Below are 25,720 nucleotides of genomic sequence, written 5' to 3' on the forward strand. Positions count from 1 at the left end.
TGTGGTGTGAGGTAAGGGTTCAGGTTCATGTTTTTGCATAAGAATATCCGTTTAATCCAGAAAAGATGATCCTTTCCCCATTCATTACATTTGGAATATTTAAAAGCAATTGATGATATTTGTATGTGAATCTGTTTCTGGACTCTATAATCTGGTCCATTGATGATTGTCTATATTTATTTACTACCACATTGCCTTGATTACTATATAGCTTTATAATAGATCTCAAAACCAAGTATTGTAAATTCTCCAGCTTTGTTCTTAACTTACAACTGTTGTGGCTCTTTTAGGTCCTTTCCCTTTTCAAATAAATTTTAAAATTGGCTTGTCAACATCTATAAAATGTCTGCTAGAATTTTGATTTGGGTTGCATTAAACTTCTATATTTAAGGAAAATTGACATAACAATTTTGAATCTTTAGAGTCTAGGAAAATGGTATATCTCATCATTATTTAGTTCTTCCTTAATGTCTTTCAGCAGTGTGTAGTTTTCAGTGCACAGGCTTTACATACCTTATGTCAAATCTATCCCTAAGTATTTCACATTTTTTGATGCTGTTATAAATGGTACTGCTTTTAAAATTTAAATTTATGATTATTTATTGCTAGAATATAAAATACAATTGATTTTTGAGCTATGACAATATATCCTGGAATCTTACAAAATCCACTATTCTTCGAGCTCTTTTGATAGATTCCATAGAATTATCTGTATAGATGATCAGGTCACCTGCAAATAAAGACAGTTGTTTTACTCCATTTCCTATATAGAGCCCTTTTTTTTTTCTTGACCTATTATATTGGCTAGAACCTCCAGTAAATTTGTAATAGACATGGTAAGAGCAGACCTCCTTGCCTTATTCCTGATCCGAAGGAGGAAGTATTCTATTTCTATTCTTGATATTAAAGATGATATTAGCTGCAGAATTTTCTTGAGGTATTGCTGTATAATTTTTTTGTCTTATCATGTCTTTGTCTGGTTTTAGTATCAAGATAATTCTGGTTTCATAAAATGAGTTGGAAAGTATTTTGCCTTATTCTATTTTCTGAAAGTTTGTGTAGAATTGGTATTATTTCTTTCTTACATGTTTGGTAGTATTCACTGGGGTTCAGAGTTTTCTTTTAAGGATGGTTTTAAAAATACATTCAGTTTCTTTAATAGATATGTCTATTTAGGCTTATCTATTTCTTTTTGCATGAAACTTAAGTTTCATTTGAGATTCTTTTTCTAAATTCTTTAATGTGGAAGATGAAGCCATCTCATTGTAGCCTTTCTTCTTTTCTACTATAGGCATTTCCTCCTGAGTACTGCTTTAGTTGAAGCCCCCAAATTTGATACATTTTGTTTTAATTTTAATTCAGTTTAAACTGTTTCTAGCTATCCTTGTTCTTTTTGACCCATGGGTTATTTAGAAGTATTATGTTAAATTTTCCAATATTTGGGGACTTTCCTTCTATTTTCTGATGCTTATTTAAAATTTAATTCGTATTTGGTCAGAGAACATATATTGTATGATCTGATTGGTAAATGTTTCATGTGCATTTGAAAATAATTTATTTTGCTAGGATGAGTGTTCTATAAATGTCAATTAGATTAAATTGGTTGAGAGTATTTAAAAGATCTCTATCTTTATTGATTTTCTGTCTGTTGTTTCATCAATTGAGAAAGTTATATTGAAATCTATGATTATAATTGTGAATTTGTCTACTTATTACATTTCTATCAGTTTTTGTTTCATGTACTTGAAGTTCTATTATTAAGTGATAAATCTGTTGGATTTTTATGTCCTCTTGCTGAATTGACCCTTTTATCCTTATAAAATAACCTTGTTTAACCCTGGTAATATTCTTTGCTCAGAAATCTATTTTGTCTGCTATTAATATAGTCACTCCTTAAGATTAGTGTTTGCATGATATAGCTTTAGTCCTTTTGCTTTTAACCTATTTGTATCTCCTTATAAATTTAGTTTTTAAAAAACGGCATGTAGTTAGGTTTTGTTTTGTTAAAAATCATATCTGACAATCTCTGCATTTTACTAGAGGTATTGAGTATTTATATTTATTCTGATTATTGATATGTTTGAATTTAAATCAACCATCATGTATTTGTTTTGTTTGTCATACCTATGCTTTGTTGTCTTTTATTTTCTGCCTTCTTTTGGAGTAATTGGGTATGTTTTATGATTGTATTTTATCTTTTTTTTGTTGGTTTATTAGCTATAACTTTTTAGTAGTTGCTCTAGGGTTTATAATATACATACCTTTTTAACTTATCACAGTTTATCTTCAAGTGGTATTGTACTACTTCATATACAGCACAGGAACCTTATGACAGATATTTCCAGTAACTGAATACCAATAGCCTTTGTGCCACTATGGTCTGTGGTCATATATTTTACTTTTACAAATATTATGAACCCCACAATACATTATTACTTTTATTTCATATAATCAATTATTTTTTAGATCCTTTATACCTTTTTTATTGTGGTAAAATATGCATAAGTAAAATTTATCATTTTAACCATTTTAAGTGTAAGATTTAGTATCATTAAGTACATTCACAATGTTGTACAACCATCACCACTATTTGTTTCTAGAACTTTTTCATCATTCTATATAGAATGATGGTTCCCCTTAAACAATAACTCCCCATTATCCTCTGCAGCCCCTGATAACCTCTATTCTACTTTCTGTTTCTATGAATTTGCCTATTCTAATTACCTCATATAAGTGGAATCAGATAATGCTTGTAATTATGTGACTGATTTATTTCACTTAGTATAGTATTTTCAAGGTTCATTAATATTTTAGCATGTATCAGAATTATATTCTTTATTAAAGATAAGTAATAGTCCATTGTATATATATACCACATCTTGTTTATTCATTTATCTGTTGATGGATATTTGAGTTGTTTCCACCTTTTGACTATTGTGAATAATGCTGTTATGAACATTGGTGTACAATTATCTGTTTTGAGTCCCTGCCTTCAATTCATTTGTATATTGACCTAATAGTAGAATTTCTGAATTATATGGTAATTCTATGTCTAGCTTTGAGAGGAACTGCTGAACTGTTTTTATAGCAGCTACATCATTTTACATTTCACCAGAAATGCACAAGAGTTTTAATTTTTCCACATCCTTGCCAATACATACTTTCTATTTTTCTGATGATAGCCATCCTAATGAGTATAAGTAGCATCTCACTGTGATTTTGATTTGAATTTTTCTAATGGCAAGTGACATTGAACATCTTTTCATGTACTTCTTGGCCATTTGTATGTCTTCTTTGGAGAAATGTCTATTCAGGTCTTTTGTCAATTTTTTAAATGGGTTGTTTGTTTTTGTTGTTGAATTATAGGAGTTCTTTATATATTCTGGATATTAATCCCTTATCAGATATACGATTTGGAAATATTTTCTCCCATTTGTAGATTGTCTTTTCACTCCCATGATAGTATCTTTTGATATGCAGAGTTTTGACTCTTGATGGTCATTTATCTATTTTTTCTTTTCTTGCCTATGCTTTTGGTATCATATCCATGAGGCTGTTCTCATATCCAATGTCATGAAGCTTGTCCTTTATGTGTTCTTCTAAGAGATTTATAGATTTATCTCTTATATTTATGCCTTTGACCACTTTGAGTTAACTTTTGTATATGTTGTAATATAAGATTCCAACTTCATGTTTTTGCACATGGATATCCAGTTTTCCCAGTACCCATGTTGGAAAGAGTGTCCTTTCCCCATTGAATGATGTTGGCACCCTTGTCAAAAATCATTTGGCCATAATTGCAAAGGTTTATTTCTAGGCTCTCTATTCTATTCTAATTGTCTTTATGTCTGTCCTTATGCTAGAACAACACTGCTTTTATTAGTTTTGCAGCAAATTTTGAAATCAGGAAGTATGAATCCTCCAATGTTGTTGTTATTTTTAAAGACTGTTTTGACTATTCAAGGTTCCTTGAGATTCCATATAAATTTAGGATGAGTTTTTCTTTTTGCAAAAAAAATCATTGGGAGTTTAATAGGGATTGCATTGAATCTTTAAAATGCTTTGGGTAGTATTTTCATCTTAACAGTATTAAGTCTTCTGATTCATGAACACAGGATGTCTTTTATTTATGTCTTCTTTAATTTCTTTCAGAGAAATTCTGTAGTTTTTATTGTACAAGTTTTTAACTTCTTGGTTAAACTTATTCCAATGTATGTTATTTTTTCTGATGCTATTATAAATGGAATTGTTCATAGGAATATGTCACATCCCTATTAAACTCCCAATGATTTTTTTTTCTTACTCTACCACTTTGCTGAATTCATTTATTAGCTCTAACAGTTTACCTATGTATATTCTCTCAGATTTTCTACATATAAGATCATCATATTGGTGAATAGAGATAACTTAACTTCTTCCTTTTATTTCTTTTCTTGCCTAATTGCTCTGGCTAGAACTTCCAATACTATAATGCTATCCTTGTATTAGTCTTGATCTTAGGGGAAAAGCTTTCAGTCTTTTACCATTGAGTATGATGTTACCATTGAGTATGATGTGGTCTTTATCATGTTGAGGATGTTTCCTCTTGTTCCTAGTTTATGGAATTTTTTATTAATCATGAAAAGATGTTGAATTTTGTCAATGCTTTCACTTGGCTGATATCCAGAACCAGGTAGATGGGTGAGGACTAATTGATGGAATCCAGTTGCCTAAGAAATTAGGTCAGATATTGCTGGGGCAAAGCCTTGGGACTCTACCCAGGTGAGTGAAGGCAAAGACAGGGCCTGCCTGACAGTGACCCTCCAGAGTGTCACACAGACTGGTCACAAAAGCTCAGGTAGGAAGTCAGAAAAATGCAATGCAGACATTACTGTAATTCCCAAGGTTCACTCTCACATGTCAAATCCAATGTGATAGAATGAGCCAGAGCCCCACTAAGAAGTGGGATCAAAGCTACTGATGAACTTTGGCTGCAGTCAAGAAGTGAGATAGGCCTAGCCTACAGGTGAAGGGCACCATTGGTTCCAGCCATGAGGCCACTTTGTGATAAAATGACTAGAGAGGCATCTTCTATCTTGATATTGTTCCATAGCCTTTGAGAGTATTCTTCTTTTGGTTTTTTTATTTGAGAGGTAGACAGGATAAAGGGGGTCAAATATAGGGGTGAGGGGGAGGGTGAAATGGGTAAAGGGAATCAAATATATGGTAGCTGAAGGAAACTGGACTTTGGGTGGTAAACACACAATAGAATATATAGATGTTAAATGATGATGTACACCTGAAAATTATATGATTGTATTAACCAACGTTACCCCCAATAAATTTAATTTAAAAAAAAATCAAGAGAATCTAAAAAAAAAAAAGTTTGAACACTTTTAGATATTCACCTGACTTTTTAATGTAAATCCATCAGAACATGGCCAATCAGGAACCTCTTTTGTTGTAGGTGTGCCCACTGCCTTGCCACCCGTCCATCTGATCCCTTTGCTCGCTTCTGTCAAGAATGTGGCTCACCTGTCCCACCCATATATGGCTATCGTCTCCCACCCCCAGAAGGAGCTCAGGTGAGCAGCAGAATTCTTAAAATCTTTTAAAATTAGTTTATCTCTTCTTTATTTGCAGCAATAGCACAGTACTTGGTATACACAAACTACAAACATAAATACGTGTTGCAAAAACTTACTGGCAGATTAATTTCTTACTATCCAGAATCCTATTTAGAAATAAAAAAACTTATTTGCTATTTCTTTTGTGTGACCTTGTAGAAGCACAGGCTCATAAAGAGACTAAAATCTTATTGTTGTAATGATGCATGCTTGGATAAATACATGTTTCCTACTCATATAATATTTCTGTTCATAACTTAGACACAGTAAGGAAATATATTCTAGAAATAAATGACAAATACTAATTACAAGTCTGTATATGCATAAGATACATCATTCTGTCCAAAGCAGCTGTTTATATAGGCTATAGACTGATCAGTGTATCTAAATTTAAAGTTTTGGCTAAGATAGATAATAATTGATATTATCTTACCATTAAGTTTGTAGTTAGTTAGAAAGCATACTTGGCTTACCGAAAATCAAAGCCTTCACTAATATGTGTTCATCTCTTATGCACTTGATATATATATATATTTTTAACTAGGGTTTACAAAATGAAATAAAGGGATCTGTGAAGTTGAGTGGAAAATGACCATACAAAAAAGACAGTCACTAAGAAAAAGTCACTAATTCAGTGAGTTCAAAGTCCAGAGTTTTAGAATTGAATTATGACTTCAAGCAAGGGGTCAGATTCTAAATGGGCATGTTGTTATTTAATTTACTTCTATGATATATTTTGAACTCCTTGAAAAAGATAATACAGCAAATAAAATATGAACCGGTCCCACTGGTTTGAATTTTTCCTTTTTATATTCTCTGGTACAATATCAAAATTATTTTTACTGGCCTGAAAACAGACTTTCAGAACTTTGTTTTCACAGGCAGAAAGGATTATCAGAGATTATAAATATTTAAAATGATGAACTTTGAAACATTTATACTGCCCCCCAAATTATACTTATTAATATACTATAATATATAAACAGCTTTATAATTTAAATTATTTACTGAGCTCTTATTGTGTTCTACACTGAGCTGAGTTTCTGAGATTCAAAAGGGTAGATACTGCTCCCAGGATCCTGGACCCAAGACACTCAGTCTCCTTAGAGAGATGCAGAGGTGTGCCTCTCAACTCCAGATCCACCTTTCATTGCCCTGCCTTGTGGTACCTTAAACATTTTTCCTTCACCAGCTGGCTTGATGTTCATTTCTGTCAGTAGATGGACAGACACTGTGGAAAGACACTGCAGGAGAATGGGCTTGCCATCTTTCCATGGTCTGGTATGCTTTTCTCTCTTTTTGTTTTGATGGTGCTCAGCTAACCTACAGGACACCTAGTTGTGCTGAACTCCAGTGAATTTCAGTGGCATCCCATAAACAGCTCCCGTTGAGTCCCACTGGCACCCTAGCCAACTTCTCAGATAGTCTCAGGTATCTCACTGGGCAGTTTCCTAGCAAATTCAAGCATGTGGCTTCCCAGCATATTCTACCAGCTTCCCCGAGAGAGAGATCCCTAATAATTTTCATATGACCCCAGTGGGCAGTTTTTACTTGACAGCTCTGATGTGTGTCACCTCAGTGAACCCGACTGTCCAGTGGGTGATGCCACTTTAGTAAATGCCTCTTCTAAATTTGACCCTCTTTGAGTTCTCTGCCTCAGCCATAGAGGTAGTGACTGCTCCCTATTGGATATTCCTGTGTTCTTTAGAGCTTGCTTTATTCATTGGTAGTTAATCCTCTGTTACTAGTTACTAATTATTTATATTAAACTTTCCCTGTTCAAGTTACTTTGTGGTTTCTGTCTCCTGTCTGGACTCTTACTTATACAGAATTGGTACCAAGAGTAGCCCTAGGAAATAGACCTGCAAAGATAAGGTTTTGGAAGTGATTTGATCCTTTTCTTTGCTAGAGAACAGTGCTGAGCTCCTTGTCAATGGGAAACGAGATGCTAGTAATCCATAGCCTGAAGTGGCATCACAACTAATCAAGCTGTCACATGTGGCTGATAGTGATGAAGTGCCAGCTGAAGCAAGAATCTTGAGTAGTTGGGTAGCTGCTGCCCTTGACTGTTATAACAGCAATGATGACTTCAAGGACTGTGGTGTGGGATGGATCCTCTTTGGTACATGGGAGCATTCACAGAAACCAATAAGCACAGGACCTTTAGATCTTAGTCTGAGAGCCAGGGAGCTCCCATGACTGCCATACAATAACCTATTCTTATAGTTCCAGCATTATACTGCTGACGTGAAATTTTAAGTTTATATGTTGGTGAACTATAACATCAGCTGAATTCATGCTATCACCAAGTTTCTTATGTGATAGGACATAAAGTAGGAAGGAATGAGATTCTGAAACTTGGAATGGAGATCTCAAGTTGGACCCAGATAAAACCGATAATCTTGAACCCTTAAGTCACTTTGAGCCTCCTTACCAGTGGATGTAGCTTGCCCTCCTATCTGAGGATACTGGCCTTCTTTTGCTTGAAAGCTCTGTGATAACGTCACCTGGGGCTGATACCTTGAAAGGGGATGCTTATTCTCCTCAAGACCCACCACGTGTACCCTTTGGTATTTCTACCATGCTGTAGAGGGAATAGATAGATGCACACTGTGACCCAAGAGAAAATAGCTTACATGTGAAAAGAACACAATTTTGCTAACATATATTGGCAGAATCTTGATGAACAGGTTGGAGAAGTGGATTTTAAATGAGGGCAGATTATAACATTAAATTGGGCCAAATTCATTGATATACGTGCACTATCCATAGAGTCTGGATTTAATGTGTTAGCTAATGCAGCTGGAGGTGGCTCTAACTGCTTTTTTGGTTGGCTGACTAAAACTTGGACCCAATAGTGGCCTGTGTTTAGCGAGACTGAGATATGAGAACTTCCCTAGCATTATGTGAAGGAAGATAGGAATGTTAGAGTAGCTTTATCATGTGTGCCCTGTACTCCCCAAATCTGACCTAAATTTCACAAGAAGGCCCAGAGGATCCATCCATCACTAAGGTATTCAGGGATTAATTAGTGAAAGGAGCACCTGTATCCTTGAAAAGTTCTGTGTCTGCTTTCCCATGTAGGCCAGACATAATCATGGAGGGGATGCTGCCATTGAGATGGGCCCCCTGATTTCACTGGGGCCAATAGGATTCCAGAGTAGCAGAGGTCAAGTAGCAGCACTGAACTGCCAAAGACAAGATGGGCACATCTACTGTACAGGATAGCAGTGACATATCAGTAATCAGAATCTGATCATGTTGTTCCTAGGAATGAAATCAGTGTATTTCTTGCTTGGTCTATATAATAATACTTTTTAAAACATCACTAGGTCTTATAGTCAAAAACCAGACTTGAGTCACACAGTGGAACATCCAAGTCTGTTACCCAGTTTCCAGACCTAAGTCAATTCACAAACCCAGAGCACCTTAATTGAAGGAGACCAAATCTCCTTTAGTATGGACCCAGCAAGTAGAGGGACAGATAGATGCACACTGTGACATTGCAAGTACATATCATAAATCTTTCTGAAAGCCTTTGCAAAGGGACTTGTTGCCATCACTAAAGTGACTATGCACTGGCAAAAAGGAAATGCCCAAACCTTTGGGGGATTACTAGATACTGGCTCTGAACTGATGCTAATTTTTGCAGATCCAAAATACCACTATGGTCCACCAGTAAAAACTGGGGCTTAGAGTGATCAGGTGATAGATGGAGTCTTACTTGAAGTGTGACTCATAGTTTTTGCTTCATGTATTCTGAATATTTGTTGTTATGTTCATATAAATTTATAATTGCTGTATCTTTCTGATTTATTAACCGTTTTATCATCACAAGATGCCTCTTTGTCTCTAGAGATATTTCTTGTTTTAAAGTCCCTTTTTTCCTGCTATTTCTTATGGTTGCTATTTGCATTACATATCTTTTGCTGTATTTTACTTTCAACCTATTTGTATTTTTGAGTCTAGAGCATATCTCTAGTAGGCAGCATATAGTTTGATTATGTTTTTTATCCAGTCTGTCCATCTCTGCCCTTTGAGTGTGTTTAGTCTATTCACGTTAAATGTCATTATTGATATGGTTGAATTTACATATGCCATTTTGCTGTTTATTTTCTATTTGTCTCATGTCTTTTCTGTTTCTATGGCCATTCTTTGCTGCCTTTTTTGTGTTAAATAAATAATTTTTAGTGTGCCATTTTAATTTCTATGTTGTTTTTACTATTTTAAAAATTATTTTCTAAAGGTGCTCTAGGGATTACAATATGCACCTTAATTTCTCACAGTTTATGTCAGAATAACTTAATTTAAATCCAACAAAATACAGAAATTTTGCGATAATATATTTCCCTTTCCTCCCCATTTCTATATCTTTTATATATTGTCAAATATATTACATCTGTATATGTTATAAACTGAAAGTACAGTGTTAAACAATCTTATGTCATTTCAAGATGAGAAAAAATGTTTATGGAATCATTTGTATTTACCCCCATACTTATTATTTCTGCAAATGTAAGAGATTTTTGGCCATTATTGTTTCTCGTTTCTTCATTTCTTTATTGTGAACTTAGGTTATCATCTTGTGTGACTTATTTGTAGTCTGCTGGACTTCCTCTACTAAAAGCATGCCTGTAAGCTATTTCTCTCTGTTTTTGTTTATCTTAGAATGTTTATTTTACCTTCACTTTTGAAGGATAGTTTTACTGGATATAAAATGCCTGTTTGTAAGTTATTTTTAGTTTCAGCTCTTTGAATATGTTATTTTACTGCTGCCATGGCTTTTATATATGTGATAAATAGTTTTTTCTCTTGCTACTCTTAAGATTTTTTTTTTTGTCTCTGACATTTAACAGTTTGACAATACTGTGTCTAAGTGTGGATCTCTTTGTGTTTATCATTCTTGGGGATGATTGAGTTTATTGGGTCTGCAAATTAATATTTGTCTGCAAATGTGAGAGGTTTTTGGCCATTATTGTTTCAGATTCTTTTTCTGACCCTTTTTCTTTCTCCCTTTCTGGGATTCCCATTACATGTATGTTGGTATTTTTGATGTTGTCCCACAGGTCTTGAGGTCTATTTTCTTCAATCTTTTATTTCTATTCTTCAGATTGGGAAATTTCTATTGGACTATAATTAAGCTCACTGATTGTTTCTCCTGTTATCTCTGATTTGCTGTTGAATCCCTCTGGTAATTTTTTTTTCATTTTAATTAATTTACTTTTCAACTCCAGGTTTTGACTTGGTTCTTTTAGAATAATTTCTATTCTCTTTATTGAGATTCCCTATTTTTCAGATCATTGTTATCATAACTTCCTTTAATTTTTCAAACATGGTTTCCTTTAGTTCTTTGAACTTTTTTGTAATAGCTGTTTTGAAATCTTTTCCTCCTAAGTCTAACATATGGGGATACTCAAAAACAATTTCTATTAACTTTTTTTTTCCCTGAGTATGGGTCATACTTTCTTGTTTTTTTTTTCATATCTCAAAATTTTTAAAAATTTAGGCATTTTAGGTAATATATTGCAAATACTCTTGATTTTGACTTTTTCTCCTAGTGTTATTTTTTGTTTTGTTTTGTTTCGTTTTGTTTTCACTTGGATTAAATCTTTCATGACTGTCTCCCTTGCAATTTCTGGCCATTAATATTGGGACTTTTTTTTTCTTTTACTTTTTATTTGTAAGCCTGGCATCGCCCTCGAGTCTGCATTACTTAGTGTTCGACTAAAGATTGGCCAGAAGATGTGCTCAAATACTTTACCAGTAAGGCTTTCATTCTCTGCTGACAGACCTATGTGTGAGCTAGGTAGGACATTCAACTTCAGGTTGTTTTCAAGGGTGCCCCAGCTTTTACTTTATGCTGAGCTTTCTTATATCTTCATGTGCAGCCAGGGATGTGTGGGTGGCTTGAACCATTCTGGTTTATGCTATACATGCACATAGCCTCCAGTAAGCTAAGGGTATGTGGAGAGCTTATTAAGCCTCCTATAGTTGACTGACTTCCTGGAACTCCCTGTTAAATTTCGGGCTACTTACTGGTCCATTGATTGCCTTAAACAGTGCCACAGTCTCAGGATAGTGGAGCCACTGAGATTGTCACCTTAGAAATGCTTCAGATCAAGTGAGCCCTGTTTGTCAGCACTCACAAAGCTTCTAGTTTTCACAGCTTGCCTTTCCCTGGTGGAGTACCATGCTGATAAAGCTAGAGGAGGATGGGAATGGTCCCATATAAGAACCACACAGATTTGTAATGTTCTTATTTGAAGTTCAGTACTTCTCAGTTTGTTGTCCATCTTTGGTTGACTTTCAGAGTCTGAAATGATTGGTTTTTGACAGTTTTATCCAACTTTATAATTGCTATTTGGAGAGAGGATTTGTCAACTTCCTCCATCATGCTGGAAGATATTTTTTCTTTTCTTTTTCTTTTTCTTTTTTACATATCTGTTTTCTACAATAAACATGGTTTTACTCTTCAAAGGAAAAAATAAGAATAAAAGTAATTTTGTTTACAAAAGCAAATTAAACCTAACATTCTAAGGTCTACTTATACCTTAAGCTGTTGCATCCCAAGGTGAACTTGACTTCTTTCTTTGTGCAGATAGGCTTATGTGTAGAATGTGGAAGCTTGGTGCCCATGAACACTCCTATCTGTGTGGTATGTGAGGCTCCTCTTGCTCTACAGTTGCAACCACAGGCCAGCCTCCGCTTGAAGGTAATGAAAAGTGATTTCATAAAAACATGAATAAAATATGTAGAAAGTAATGTTTAAACAATTAAATGTCTTCTTCAACTGATGGAATTGGCTAACAACTGATGAGCTAATATCTGTGAACAAAATCCACTCTAATTTTTAGAAAGGCTGCTGACCAAGAGTTTAACTTGCCAGCTGGAATACATAGAAATGTCCTGACCATGGATTTGGAAGACAAATTGCACTATAGCTAACTTAGACAATTCTTTATATATTTAAATTTGATCACTGCAATTAATATTGACTTTTAATCTTGTCTTTAAAGTGGCTTCATGCTTTTATTTCCTTTATTTGATTATGGGTTCCTATTATGTAGTAAAGAATGATTAGAAGTAGTCACATGAATGAATAAGTTAAGTATCATTGCATACATTCAGAAAATTTGCTAGACAAATTATATACTGTGAAAAATTTGGGGAGAGAATTATTGAACATACAACTGTATCTTTTCTCCATTTTTCAAGCTACAGTCCCATTCACCTTCTCTCTAATCTCAAGTACAGATCTCTAGAGAGTAAAATAGATTTAATAGAGAATTTGAGTGATTAAAAAAGCAAGAATTTTTAGTAAGAAGGGAAATTCATGCGCTTAATGTAAAATTAGAACTATAACACTCCTAAAATGAGCACGTGGATTCTATATGGACAAACACATTGAATTTTATAAAAGATAAGTCCACTTTTCCTTCCACATCCAAGCTTGCCTTCACTGTGCAAGGTTCCAAAGTATCTCAGGCTATGAAGATTTTGAAGAACTGGCCGGGCCAAAGTCAGGTAGATACAAATTTACTAACGTTTTTGTTAGATGACTATTTTCAATCTTAAGAAACTTTAAAAGTTACCACAGGAAGCCACCAAACAACCCTGGAAGCTTGTCTGCAGACTTCTTACACATGACAGGGAAATCAACTTCTCTCTTGTTCAAGCTACTGTTATTTTGGCTGTTTTGTTAATCACGGCAGAACCTATTCTTACTAATACTTACCCAGAATGTTTGAAGATTATATCATCCAAACTCTTTGAACTATTCAAAATAAGAAGAATAGGGGTTGGCTGTGAGCCCAAGGCTATATATCACGCCACCCTCAATATTTGAATTCCAGAGTTCTTCCCATTTTATGGAAAGGCAGGGAGATAGAAGATATATGTAATTAATTGTTTTCTTAATTGGGGATCCATATTGAGGATAAATACAGGACTTCTTTAGTGATTAGTAACATTAAATCCCTTTTTAAAGTAGAATTTTTATGAGCAAGAAATGATCACTTGCAATTTATTTCTATTCTATTGATGGGCCAAAGTCAGAAATATACCTTATAATGAAGAAACCAACTAAGAAATCAAAGATGAAATTGAGAAAATCAATCCTGTTTAACTTTTGATGATGAGTTTTCAAATGGAATTATGAATTTTGAATTTACTGAATAAACAAGCTTTATGTTAGCTAAATATTCCTAGAATTGGTACAGCTTCCATAAAGGGCTCTCTGAAACATTAATTTTCTCAAGATCATAGGAAATAATGATTTAGGGTATTGCCTTTATCATTTTGTCCAGAAATGAGACTCTCATGATCATTTCTATTGGCACCATGTTTTCCCCTTGTGTTTGTTTTAGCATTGGATTGTTATGATTTACCACCACTCTTAACAAAGACATATCTTCAACAAGTGTGTATCTTATACTATCAATAATGAAGCACTTAATTGTGTGACTTTTATCAAAACATTTTTATTTCTTTTGATACTACCTCTTCTTTTTTTGGTTGGAAACTTAACCATATACACAGTATATTCTGTACCCTAAGAATTTATTGGAAGAAGTCTAAACTCCCAAAAGTGCCAAGATGGCATAGGGAATAGTGTGAGCCTGAGAAATTTTCTAGACTCCCACTTCATGGTCTCTTAAAGAGGAAAGATTGAGAAGAGAAAGCTGAGGAAGAAGTGAGATCTCTAGGCAGGCCTTCTATAGTCACAGGTACTTGGGCATTGCCCTAGATAGCTGGCATCCCTCACCATTGTGCAGCCATGAACATTCCTTCATGTTCACCAAATTTCTCTGGGCTCTACCTTGCACCTCCAGTGCAAGACCTTAGGTACTGAGGAGCTTTTTGAAAGGTACCTTTTGATGTGACATTTCCTAGCATGCTGCTTACTGGATCACTCTCTAGGGCTCTGTACACTGCATTCTCTGGGCTCTGAACCCTAGACCTACTGCCCCAGTGCTGCACCAGTGACCTGTACCTCTGCTCATCATGGTGGACGTGAAGGTCATGGTGGTGGGGTGGTACAGAGGAGGAATTCATTAACTCTTAACAGGGGTTAGGGCCAAGGATAGCTTTGAAGAGATAATTGTATAGGCACAAACGTTTGCCAGATGGAAAGGTGGTGGGCCAAAGAGAAGTGGCTCATGGGCATGTGTTGTGTGTGAGGTGGAGGAGAAAGGAACTTTCCAGGAAGGTGCACAGAGACTGAAAACTGCAAGATGTGCTTCAAAACTTTGCAAGCAGTTTGGTTTTGCAGAGCTACAGAATTGTCAGGGAGCTGTGGGTTGTGGGAAATGGTGACTTCTCTACTGTCCACAGCTCAAATTTTTTCTATTGGGCTTTGAAGGATTGAAAGCAGGGACAGGTTTTAATCACACTTGAGTTTTAGAGACTTTTGTCACCATAACATCTGATCCTGGAGAGAAATGCCTCATTTTGATAGGCATCAGTATTGCTGCTTCTACTCACAAAAGAACACCTCTATGGAAACTTGGGCTGAAATTCTTCATCCCGGTGACTTTCCCAGATCTTACAAGGATGACAGATTTTTGGAAAACATTCTCCCAGGAATACTCATCAATACTTGTCAATGAATTTTGCTTTATCAGATTTTTTTTTTCCTACCAAGATGGGAAGATACAGTAGCAGAAATATCTTTTTACCCTCTGGCAAAGGTGTCTATGTTTCCAAATAAGAGGATTTTACACTTTTTAAAAATTTTCCAAATTTTTTAACAAATAAAATGTTCCACAAATAAGAAGTACATAATTTCCCCACCCACCTCTATTTCTCCTGCCCCTCCAAAATAACTAATCATAGCAGTTTAGTAGGTGTCCTTCTATGTATTTTTCTAGATGAACAGAAACATATTAATATATATTCATAAAGTTTAGATTTGTTTTATTTTTAAACAAATGCATCCCATTGGCCATTATCTAAAGTTGAAAACTAATATTAGCATCCCCCTTGTCACCAGAACAGAGAAATTTTCCTTTAGTAAGAGATCTTCAGTTTCCTTTGGACTTTAGCCACTTATGGTATTACCTCCAGGACTCTAGCCATATTTGGGGTTTCTCAAATCTGAGAGGCTTAGGTCTGGGATCTTTTCGAACTCATTACTCTGAAAAAGATCTGATGACTCAACATCTGGGGCACAGTTACTTCCTATGAGACCCCAGCCTCCTGCACATGATTTGGGCTAAAGCCAGTGTAATCACAGATCTGCCTCAAGCAGAGCTGTAGTTTGGCAGCTTACAAAATCAACTTTGAAACTAAGTTCCTAATGACTTGCTAATTTGTTTCCAACATTCTTCATTTCATTGTGTCAATTAAAGCTTATCACTTGGGAGATTAGAAAATTGCTCTCATCTTCCAACTACTTTGTAAGGAAAAATTTTACACCAGGACTAAGTTGTATTCACTAAATTGTCTGGAACCAGTCAGCTAGATATATTGCAAATGCTGTGGATGAGATGGCAGTTGAGAGTAATGACTTTTTTTTTTGAAGCTCTTGTCATAAATGTTTAGCATCCTCATTAAGGCAGTCTGATGGTGGCCTCAGTCCCAAATCATGCCTGTGAACATATATGAATCTGTGAGTATTGTGATTGTAATATGAAATTATTTCTATCTCTGGGTCATGGTTGTTGCTCTTCAAGGAAGTGAGCCAAGGCATGGTGTCAAGAAGCCATCAGAAAAACCACTAGAGCAACCTGTTGACCAAGGTTGAACCTGATGCAGTAAGATAAACCACCACTATGACTGCTTTAGTATCTTAGAAGGAAGAAGACAGGGAAAGCTATTCATAGGGTTTCAGTGTTGCATTTGGGTGATTTTAAAGAGAATTTGACAAGAGTAAACCCTAATGTAAACTTTGGGCTTTGGATGATAACAATGTATCGATGTAGGTTCACTGGTTATAACAAATGTACCACATTGGTGTGGAGCATCAACAGTGGGGAAGGTTGTGTGTGGTGGGGGCAGGGAGTATATTGGAACTCTCTGTCCAATATACTCCCCATATAATTTCTGCTGACTTGATGGGAACCTGAAACTGCTCTGCAAAATAAAGTTTATTAATTAAAAAAAATTTAAAAAGAGTTTTGCAAGGCAGGGTTGGGATTAGGCAGTTATGATATGCTGGTTTAAAATTTTTTGTTTACTTATTTTAATAAAAACTTTATATATTAAGGTGATGATGTTTTGATATACATATACATAGTGAAATGATTACTACAGCCAAGCTAATTAACATATCCATCTTTGTACTGGAAATTTGCTAAAAGTAGATTTCAGGTGCTCTCAGCACACACACACACACACACACACACACACACACACACCACACAATAACTATGTGGGGACATACTAATTTTGGATTGTGGGCCTTGCAAGTTGAGGGTCTTGGGTAAGCTGTTGGACCTAATAAGGAAGCAGTCTTACTTGGTTTGCAATCTTTTCTTTCTAGAGTATTTCCTGCAGCTGTTTAGCTAGATTCTTTTTATTTGATCTCAGTATTTTTTAACACAGGGACAAGAAATTTGTTTCACTTCTCAGTGGGTTTCACCAGATAATTTCTGAGGTAACATCTTCAGAAAGATCACAACCCTAAATCTCACAGAAAAGCTTTGGCAATTGCAGATTATGCTGTGGAAACTTTGAGTCACTCTGAAGAAGCTAAAACCAGCAAGTGTCAGGACCCAGTGAGAACAAGTGTATGATTCTCTGCCATTTTGAAAAGCAGGCAGTCAGCATCTGCACTCTAGGAGTTCTCTGGATTGGGAACTGTGATTTCCTAAGTTGACTCAGCTTCCTAGGAAGACCTTGGAGTCTTCTGTTGAAGTGGAGCTAACCAGATTTGGAAAGGCCAGGCTTCACAGGCTTACCTGGTGGCATTGGAACTAAAACCTCAGGGGCTTTTTTTTTTTTTCTTGATTGTATTCTTTATCTGTACCAGCTTTAAAATACACTACATGAGTTTCAGGACACCTGGAGAACACAGGTACCTGAAGTAGAAAAACACTTAGGTGGCACTGGTCATTAACAAATGAAGGCGATAGCATCCTGGTAAGTGTAGAGGTGACTAAACTTCTGATAACAACTCTACTTAGGCTATTTTCACCATCATTTCCTTCCTTCCTTCCTTCCTTCCTTCCTTCTTTCCTTCCTTCCTTCTTCCTTCCTTCCTTCCTTCCTTCCTTCCTTCAGCAGCTTCCTTCTCCTCCTCCTCCTCCCTCCTCCCCACCTCCCCCTCCCTCACTCCCTCTCTCCCCTGCCTTTTTTCGTATTGTTAATTATCCCCAGGTTCTTGACTTAGAAAGTTGCACTTACTATTCATTTTCTAAGGCAGTCTTTCTACTTTGCCATTCTTAAGTGAGAAACTGTAGAGCAAACCTAAGTTCGTATTTAATATAAAGCCTCATGGGGTAAACCCCAGTCCAAGAACTAGATTACTTGTAAACACATAGATAAACTTTTGCTGGCCTTAGGCCTTTCTGTTCATTGTTCAAGCCAAGAGATAGTCTACTATCACATTTTTCACATTTAAAAAAATAGTAACTCATACGTAATCAGTGCAAAATATTCAATTTGCCTTCCAAAGGCCAAATGAATACTTTTTTCAGATTATTCATTTGGCATTTTGTTTCTTTTAAAATTATGTTCATTCGTCTGATACTTTATGTTGTAATAATTCCTAAATCAATCTAATTTCAGAGTTTGGTCGTTGAAATAGTGTCTATAGCTGGCTGATTGACTGAAAATACTACTTGATGATTTTTATACAGTTCTTTGCTCATAGGAACATGCATTTTTTATTCTCTGTTTTCAAGAAGAAAGTAATCTGCCGTACCTGTGGCACAGGGAATCCTGCTCACCTGAAATACTGTGTCACCTGTGAGGGGGCCCTGCCTTCATCGCAAGAGGTAGGTTGACTATGTGTGCCACTTCTATATTGAGTGGCTGCAAAATGTTCAATGTTAATGGTAATGAATGAATATAATCTGCAGAGCAGGGAGGAAGTTGGAGGAGAAAGAGAGAGCAAAAGAAGCCTCTCATGGTAAACTGAAAGCAACATTTCTAAATGTGGAGAGGACTTTATATGTTCACCAATCCAAAATTGTTTTCAAAGTCTTAACTTCAAGGGAATTCAGTAAAATTGGTGATTTCTTGCAATTTCGTTTAGTAACTTTGCCTGGAAGGCTGGCAGTAGCCAGTGAGGAAGTGGACCTATTCGCATTTCATTTACAGTCAGGTGTGTCTTCAATGACACTGCCATGCTGATTTGTGAAACTGAGAACACTATGGGCACCCATTCCTGGGTTTCCTACCAGCCTATGTTGAGTGTTTAAAGTGAAAGACCAGGAGTATGTGCAACTTAATAATGTAAATGGGTTCAGTTTAGATGGTCTGTTTTATGTGTATAAAATGTTTCTGAGGAAGAGGAGGCTTTAAAAATTACTTATAGGTGACTTTACCCTGGCCTAACGACACCAAAAAGGAGTCAGCATTTACTAGCCAACTTAGAAGGAAAAAAATTGCTTCTGGGAAATACACACACACACACACACACACACACACACACACACACACACACACACGCATGTAAATATATATATATTTGACTATTTGGGGGGTGTTATTCTCATCTCAGAGAGATTCTTTGGGAAACTGGACATACCGGTGATAATTACTGTGGTCAACATGGTTAATATCAAATGGGGTTGTATTGGTTCCTGGGGTTGTTGAAACAAAGCACCACAAACTGAGTGGCTTAAACAGCAGAAACTTGTCATCTCACAGTTCTGGAGGCCAGAAGTCCAAAATCAAGGTGTTGCCCGGGCCACGCTCTCTCTGGGGCACTGGGAAGGTACTGTTCCATGCCTCTGTTCTGGTAGCCTCAAACTTTCCTTGGCCTGTAGATGCATCACTCCAGTCACATGAGTAACCTCTCCCTGTGTGTCTTCGCATTGTTTTCTGTCTGTGTGTGTCTATCTCTGTGTCCAGATTTCTCTTTTTTTATAAAAACACCAGTCATATTGGATTAAGCCAACCATAATGACCTCATTTTAACTGTTTATCTGTGTGAAGATTCTGTTTCCAAATAAAGTAATAATCACATATGTAGGAATTACATATGTGATTATATGTAATCTCTTTGGAGGAGATAAAATTCATCCCATAACAGGGGAGTTGGACAAAATATTATTTAAGGTTGTATCTAATTACTGATGGTCTGAGACTAGTTGATTTAAAGGAACTCTTTTTTGTTCCAGTCTTTATTGAGGTATAATTTATATGCAATAAAACTCACCTATTTTAATTATACAGGTTAATGAATGCTGGTAATCATATATAGTCATTTTAATCACCATGATAAAAATATAGAATGATTCCATTATCTTAAAATTTTTTCTCATACCCCTTTGCAGTTGAGCTCCTCCCCTGATCGCTATCCAGAAAACTCTGATCTTTTTTGACACTGTGGTTATACCTTTTAGGGAAGTATGTAAATTTTTTGTATGTTTGATTTCTTTCACTTAACACAATTTTTTCGAAGTTCATTCATGTTGTTTCATGTATTAATTTTTTCCATTTTAGTCATTGAGTACAATTCCACAGAATGGATGTAATACAACTAACTGATCTGTTTACTAGTTAATGGGTACTTGTGTCATTTCCAGTTTTAGACTATTATAGATAATGTTGAGAACATTCACATACAAGTCTGTGTGGACATAGTTTTCATTTCTCTTGGGTAAATACCTAGGAGTAGCATTGCTTGGTACTAGGTTCATGTTTAATTTTATAAGATAATGCCATAGTTTTCTAAAATGGTAGCACTATTTTGCATTCCTACCAGAAATATACGAAGGTTCCAGTTTCTTTACATTGTCACCAACATTTGGTATTATCAGGCATTTTATTCATGATATTCCCTTTTTTACTATTTTAATCTGTATGGGATTTGTAATGTTATTCCTTCTTTTATTCCTTTTATTCCTGATATCTGTAATTTGTGTTCGCTCTCTACCTTATTCTCTCTCAATCTCTCTCTTCAGCTAGATAGTTATAAATTTTATTAAACTAGCTTCCAGTTCATTGATTTTCTTTATTTTTTTGGTTTTCCTTTTTTGAGTTTTGCTCTTTATTATTTCCTTCTCTTTGCTTTGGGTTTAATTTAATAGGATTTTTCTATTTTCTTAAGGTAAGAACTCAGATTATTGGTTTAAAGTTTTTCTTTTTTTCTAAAAGAAACTAAATTTATCTCTAAGAATTCCTTTAGCAACATTCCAGAAATTTATATAAATTGTATTTTTATGATAATTCAGTTCAATTTTATTATATTTTATCATAATTTTTGTTCTAATTAACCTGTGACTTCTTCTTTGATCTATGATTTGTAAATTGGTTATTTAATTTCCAAATGTATATTGTTTCTCTTGTTATCTTATTGTTACTGATTTATAATTTAATTCCATTATGGTCAGAGAACATACTCTGTATGATTTCAGTTATTTTAAGTTAATGACAATTGTTTTATGGCTAGTATATAGTCTAACCTGAAAACATACTAGGTACACTTGAAAAGAATATGTGTTCTGTTATTGTGGTTATAGTATCCTATAAATATCAATTAAGTTAAAGTATAATATTACACAGATTTTATATGTCTTCACTGATCATTGTCTAATTGTTCTAGCAAATGCTGAGAAAGAGATATTAAAACCTCCAGCTCTGATTTTGGAATTGTTTATGTCTCTCTTTAGTTCTGTCACTTTTTACATTATGTATTTTGTTAGGCACATAAACATTTTTGATTATTATGTCTTCCTGATGAATTTAACTTGTATCTTTATGAATTACCTCCTCTTTGTATCTCATACATTTTCCCTAAAACCTGTTTTATCCTGTACTGATAAAACCATAATTGTTTATTATTTATTTATTATTTAAATGGAATATTTTTTCTATATATTTACTTTTAGCCTATATAGTTGGGTCTGTCTGTGGCTTACATATAGTTGCTTTTTTTTTCTGTTTTAAAAAATACACGGTGACAATCTGTCTTTTAAGTGGAATGTTTAGTCCATCAAAATTTATTGTAATTATTGCTATAGTTGGGTTTTGATTTACCATTTTATTATTTAATTTTTACTTTTCCCATCTGTTTTGTTTCCTTTGTTCCTACTTTCCTGCCTTTAGGTTTTCTGGATACTTTTTAAAGTACATTTTAATTTTCCTATTGGCTTTTTAGTGGTATTCCTTGGCATTATTTTTTAGTAATTGCCCTAGTGATTAAAATATATATCTTAAACTTTTTAGTCTAATTAGTTATTATTGTACACATCAGGTAAAATACAGAAATCTTGCAACCATATAGGTTTATATTCTTTTACTCCCATCCTTTATGTTACATTTATATACATTATAAACCCTATGAGAATGTTGTGATTTCTGCTTTAAATAATTATATGGTTTATAAAGAAATTAAGAATAAAAAGCAAAAAGATAAAAACTAGTTTTTTTGTATCTACACAGATACTTACTGTTTCTGATATTCTTCACCCTTATCTGAGAATCCCGGTTTCTCTCCAGTATCATTTCCCTTCAGACAGAATTCTCTTTATCATTTCTTATAGTGCAGGTCTACTGGTAGTGAAATGTCTAAGCTTTCTTTTTTCCAAAAAAAAGATCTTATTCACCTTTATTTTCAAAGGGTATTTTTGATGGACGTATGATTCTGGGTTGACAGTTACTTTCTTTCAGAACTTTAAGAATTTCTACTCTTGCCATGGTTTCTGAGTAGAAGTGTGATGTTAATCAGATTGACATTACCACCTATGTAGTATGTCATTTTTCTCTTGCTGCTTTTAAAATGTACTTTTTTATCCTTGGCTTTTAAAGATTTGGCTACAATGTACCTCAGTGTGAGCTTCTCTGCAATTATTCTGATTAATGTTCATTGACCATCTTATAACTGTAAGTTTCTGTCTTTCATCAAATATGGGAATTTTTAAGCCATGATTTCTTCAACGGTTTTTCTGCTCTACTCACCTTCTACCTTACTTCTTTATTGTATGTACATAACTGTTAAATTGTTTGATATAATCGAATATATCCCTGAGATTCTGTTCATTAAAATTTTTCCCTCTTTATATTGTATAATTTATATTGCTCTATCTTCAAGTTCACCCCCTTTTTCATCTCCTTTTTACCATTCAGTGCATCCAGTAAATATTTTATTGCAAATATTTTATTTTCATTTGTTTCTCTTTTTATTGTTTCTACTTCTCACCTGAGACTTCTTCTTTTTATTCATAGTGGGAAGAATATACGCCTTAAAATTCTGGTTGCTAATTTCAACATCTGAATCATCTCAGATGGACTCAATTGATTTTCATTTCAATTTCATTTCATTTCAATTCTAGGCAGTGCGTTCCCAAAATTAGTCATGTGTATTATTGCCTGCTAAATCAAAACAAAATAAAACAAACAAAGCAACAAACACAGAAACTCAGCACTCATCAGAGAATAGTAACAATCCAGAAGAACCACAACTTAACATTTATAATGCCAGGATATAATCTAAAATTCTTCAAGATACTAAGAAAACAAGAAAATTGTTTTTCGGTGGGAGGGAGAGGAGCAGGAAGTCTGGGTTCTGTTCAGATATTTCATCTTTGGCTGAGCTGCTTTGAGTGTTCTGTGCATGTATTGTTCATGGGTCAATAAGAGATGTGAGTACACAGAATTTGAGAATCCCCTCTTGTCTCTTCTTTCTGGGAGTTTCTTACCTCTGCAGTAGCCAAATATTACCCAGCTTTAGTCTTCTCGTTCTCCTAGCCAGAAATACTTCCCTTTCCCCACCACTTCACATGCACTTTGTGGACTACGCTTACTTAGCCCCAGGCTAAAAGGGAACTAACTTTTTGTGTAACCCCCTTGCTCCTGCTTGTGTACTTGCTTCAAGAGGCTCTCTGCTTCTGTTCCTATATGTATTATGAGCAGATTTTGTAGTTGTTTTCTGTATGGGGGTCATTAGATATGATCTTATTCCATCATAACTAGAACAAAAATCTGAATAGCTTTTTAAAAAGATGATTTCTGTTACATAATATGTATTTCTTTTTCAGAACTGAGATTAAAAATATGCTAATGAGCTGGCAAATTTAATAAGAAAACCCATCTATTCGCAAATCAAATCTATTGCAATTCTAGGGTAGTCTTTTGTTGGCTGTTAATTGTTTATCTCTCTGACTTAACCTAGCTTCAGACTTTATAATTTTCCAAGGCATTAGGGAGAAAAAATAGTGAGATTGGGAAAACATAAAAAAAGGAAACCGTGGAACTCGAGAATTCTTGGAGTGCTCTTCCTGATAGATTTAAGTAAATTGACAAGCAAAAGATTATTTTCTCAGACATTTTGGGCTTCTTATATAAATAGTAAAATGATTTAAATTGATTTTATTAATTGTCAGTTATGTAGTTGTTTCTGGGTCTCACCTATCAACAAAACGATTTTGGGAACAATTACAAAATTAAATTTGTTTTCAAAATTGTATTTTTATCTGAATGTATATCAGAGTTTAGATGTCGCAATGAGAGTATTTATCATTGAAGTGCCATTGAAGTAACAATGCATTTTCAATCTGAAGCTTTATGTCTTTCCTTTGTTTAGCAGCAGTAATATGAATAGAGTAAGATTACTGTTCTTTCTTTAAAGCAATGTTATATTCAAAAATCCACTTAAACAGTAGATGCATTTATATTTATATTTATATTTATATTTATATTTATATTTATATTTAGAAACCCATGTTAGCAAGTATTATCAAAACTCTGTTTTAACAGTAGGATAAATTGAAATTTAAGTTGAAGCAAAACTGTGCAAGGGGTTTCTCTTTTGATTTATCCCCAGGAGTCACCCCTAGTTGCACAGAAATGTGGTAAGGGTAAGTATGCACAAAGAAAGATCTTCCTTCTCAGTCTCTGTGGGTGTTGTGGGCTGATGTGGCCTCTTTCTGGAGAGATATCTGTTCTAGGATAACAGAAGGGTACCTGAAGTAAAGCAGGATAACAGCTGGGCAAAGAAAGGTAACTAAAACATTGGTCTTTGAGGAAAAATTGTCCTTAGAAAACTTTTTCCCCAGTATGGATATTCTTAATATTATACATGGAATGTACGGTGGTACATATATTCAGTTATTAGCTGAATCAATTATTCATTCATTCAGTCAGTCAGTAACTACTTGAATGACTCCCATGTGCCAAGGTACCAGGTACTGTGTTAGTGGGAAAATAAAGTGAAATGATAGTCCTTTTCCTTAAAGAAATCGGGATCTGGTAGAAAACAAGATGAGAAGGGAAAGAAGCTGACATATGGAGCTTGACCCTGTTCCAAGCATTCCTACATACTTAATTGCCATTAGCCATCTGAAATCCCATTACAGACCTGTGAGAAAACTGTTGTATTGAAGAGGACGCATGGAATCATGGATAAACATCATAGCCTGAGTTCAAATTTTGCATCTTACCCTCTCTGTGCCTCATTTTCTCTCACTGTGAAACAGATGATTTACACCCACCTTACAAGTTTATCATATAGTTTAATGTGAGGGTACAGGGCAGTGCTCAGAATGGTGCCTGCACATAGTAGGTGATCGTATAGCAATGATGAATACTATCATCCCATTCATTTAATGAGAAAATCTCTTACTAGGCGATAGCAGGAACAAAGATTCTAATCCAAGTTTACCTAACAAAGTATCAGAAATTCTCACAAAACAATTTTATCTCCTTCCCAAAATAAAATAATTCTTTTCATGTGTTGAGAGTGGAAAATAAATTCACAGTTCCATGTGGAATCAGAACCCCAGAGCATAGAAGATGAATCTCAATCATGACACCTTAGGTAGCTCAGCTCTCCTTATAGTCTTTATTAATATTGTTATAGTAAGTCAACAGTTGGCTTGCTATTTTTTGGTATTAAGGATACTCAGGAATATCAAGATGTTTGAGGCACCAATTTCATCAACTTTCTGTAAAGGAATGTGCGCTCTTTGTTGTAGTTTATTAATTAGTGAAGATCATCATAGTTT

The 25,720-nt window shown here is 34.7% G+C and overlaps 1 protein-coding gene across 10 annotated transcripts in view; it reads left to right on the forward strand.

Moving 5' to 3' along the window:
* The window catches only part of DZANK1 (double zinc ribbon and ankyrin repeat domains 1), a 77,834-nt gene that overhangs the window by 25,548 nt on the left and 26,566 nt on the right, over window positions 1-25,720 (forward strand). For 5 of the 10 annotated variants that reach the window (XM_039874402.1, XM_039874408.1, XM_039874406.1 and 2 more), the window contains exons 8-10: window positions 5,447-5,564; window positions 12,205-12,318; window positions 18,452-18,544. In XM_039874402.1, coding sequence (XP_039730336.1) covers window positions 5,447-5,564; window positions 12,205-12,318; window positions 18,452-18,544 — 325 coding nt within the window. The remainder of the gene's footprint in view (window positions 1-5,446; window positions 5,565-12,204; window positions 12,319-18,451; window positions 18,545-25,720) is intronic. The other 5 variants (XM_039874403.1, XM_039874407.1, XM_039874405.1 and 2 more) reach the window with 3 other exon arrangements.

The sequence above is a fragment of the Pteropus medius genome, unplaced genomic scaffold (assembly GCF_902729225.1).
Source record: "Pteropus medius unplaced genomic scaffold, Ma_sr-lr_union100, whole genome shotgun sequence".
Lineage (NCBI taxonomy): Eukaryota > Metazoa > Chordata > Mammalia > Chiroptera > Pteropodidae > Pteropus > Pteropus medius.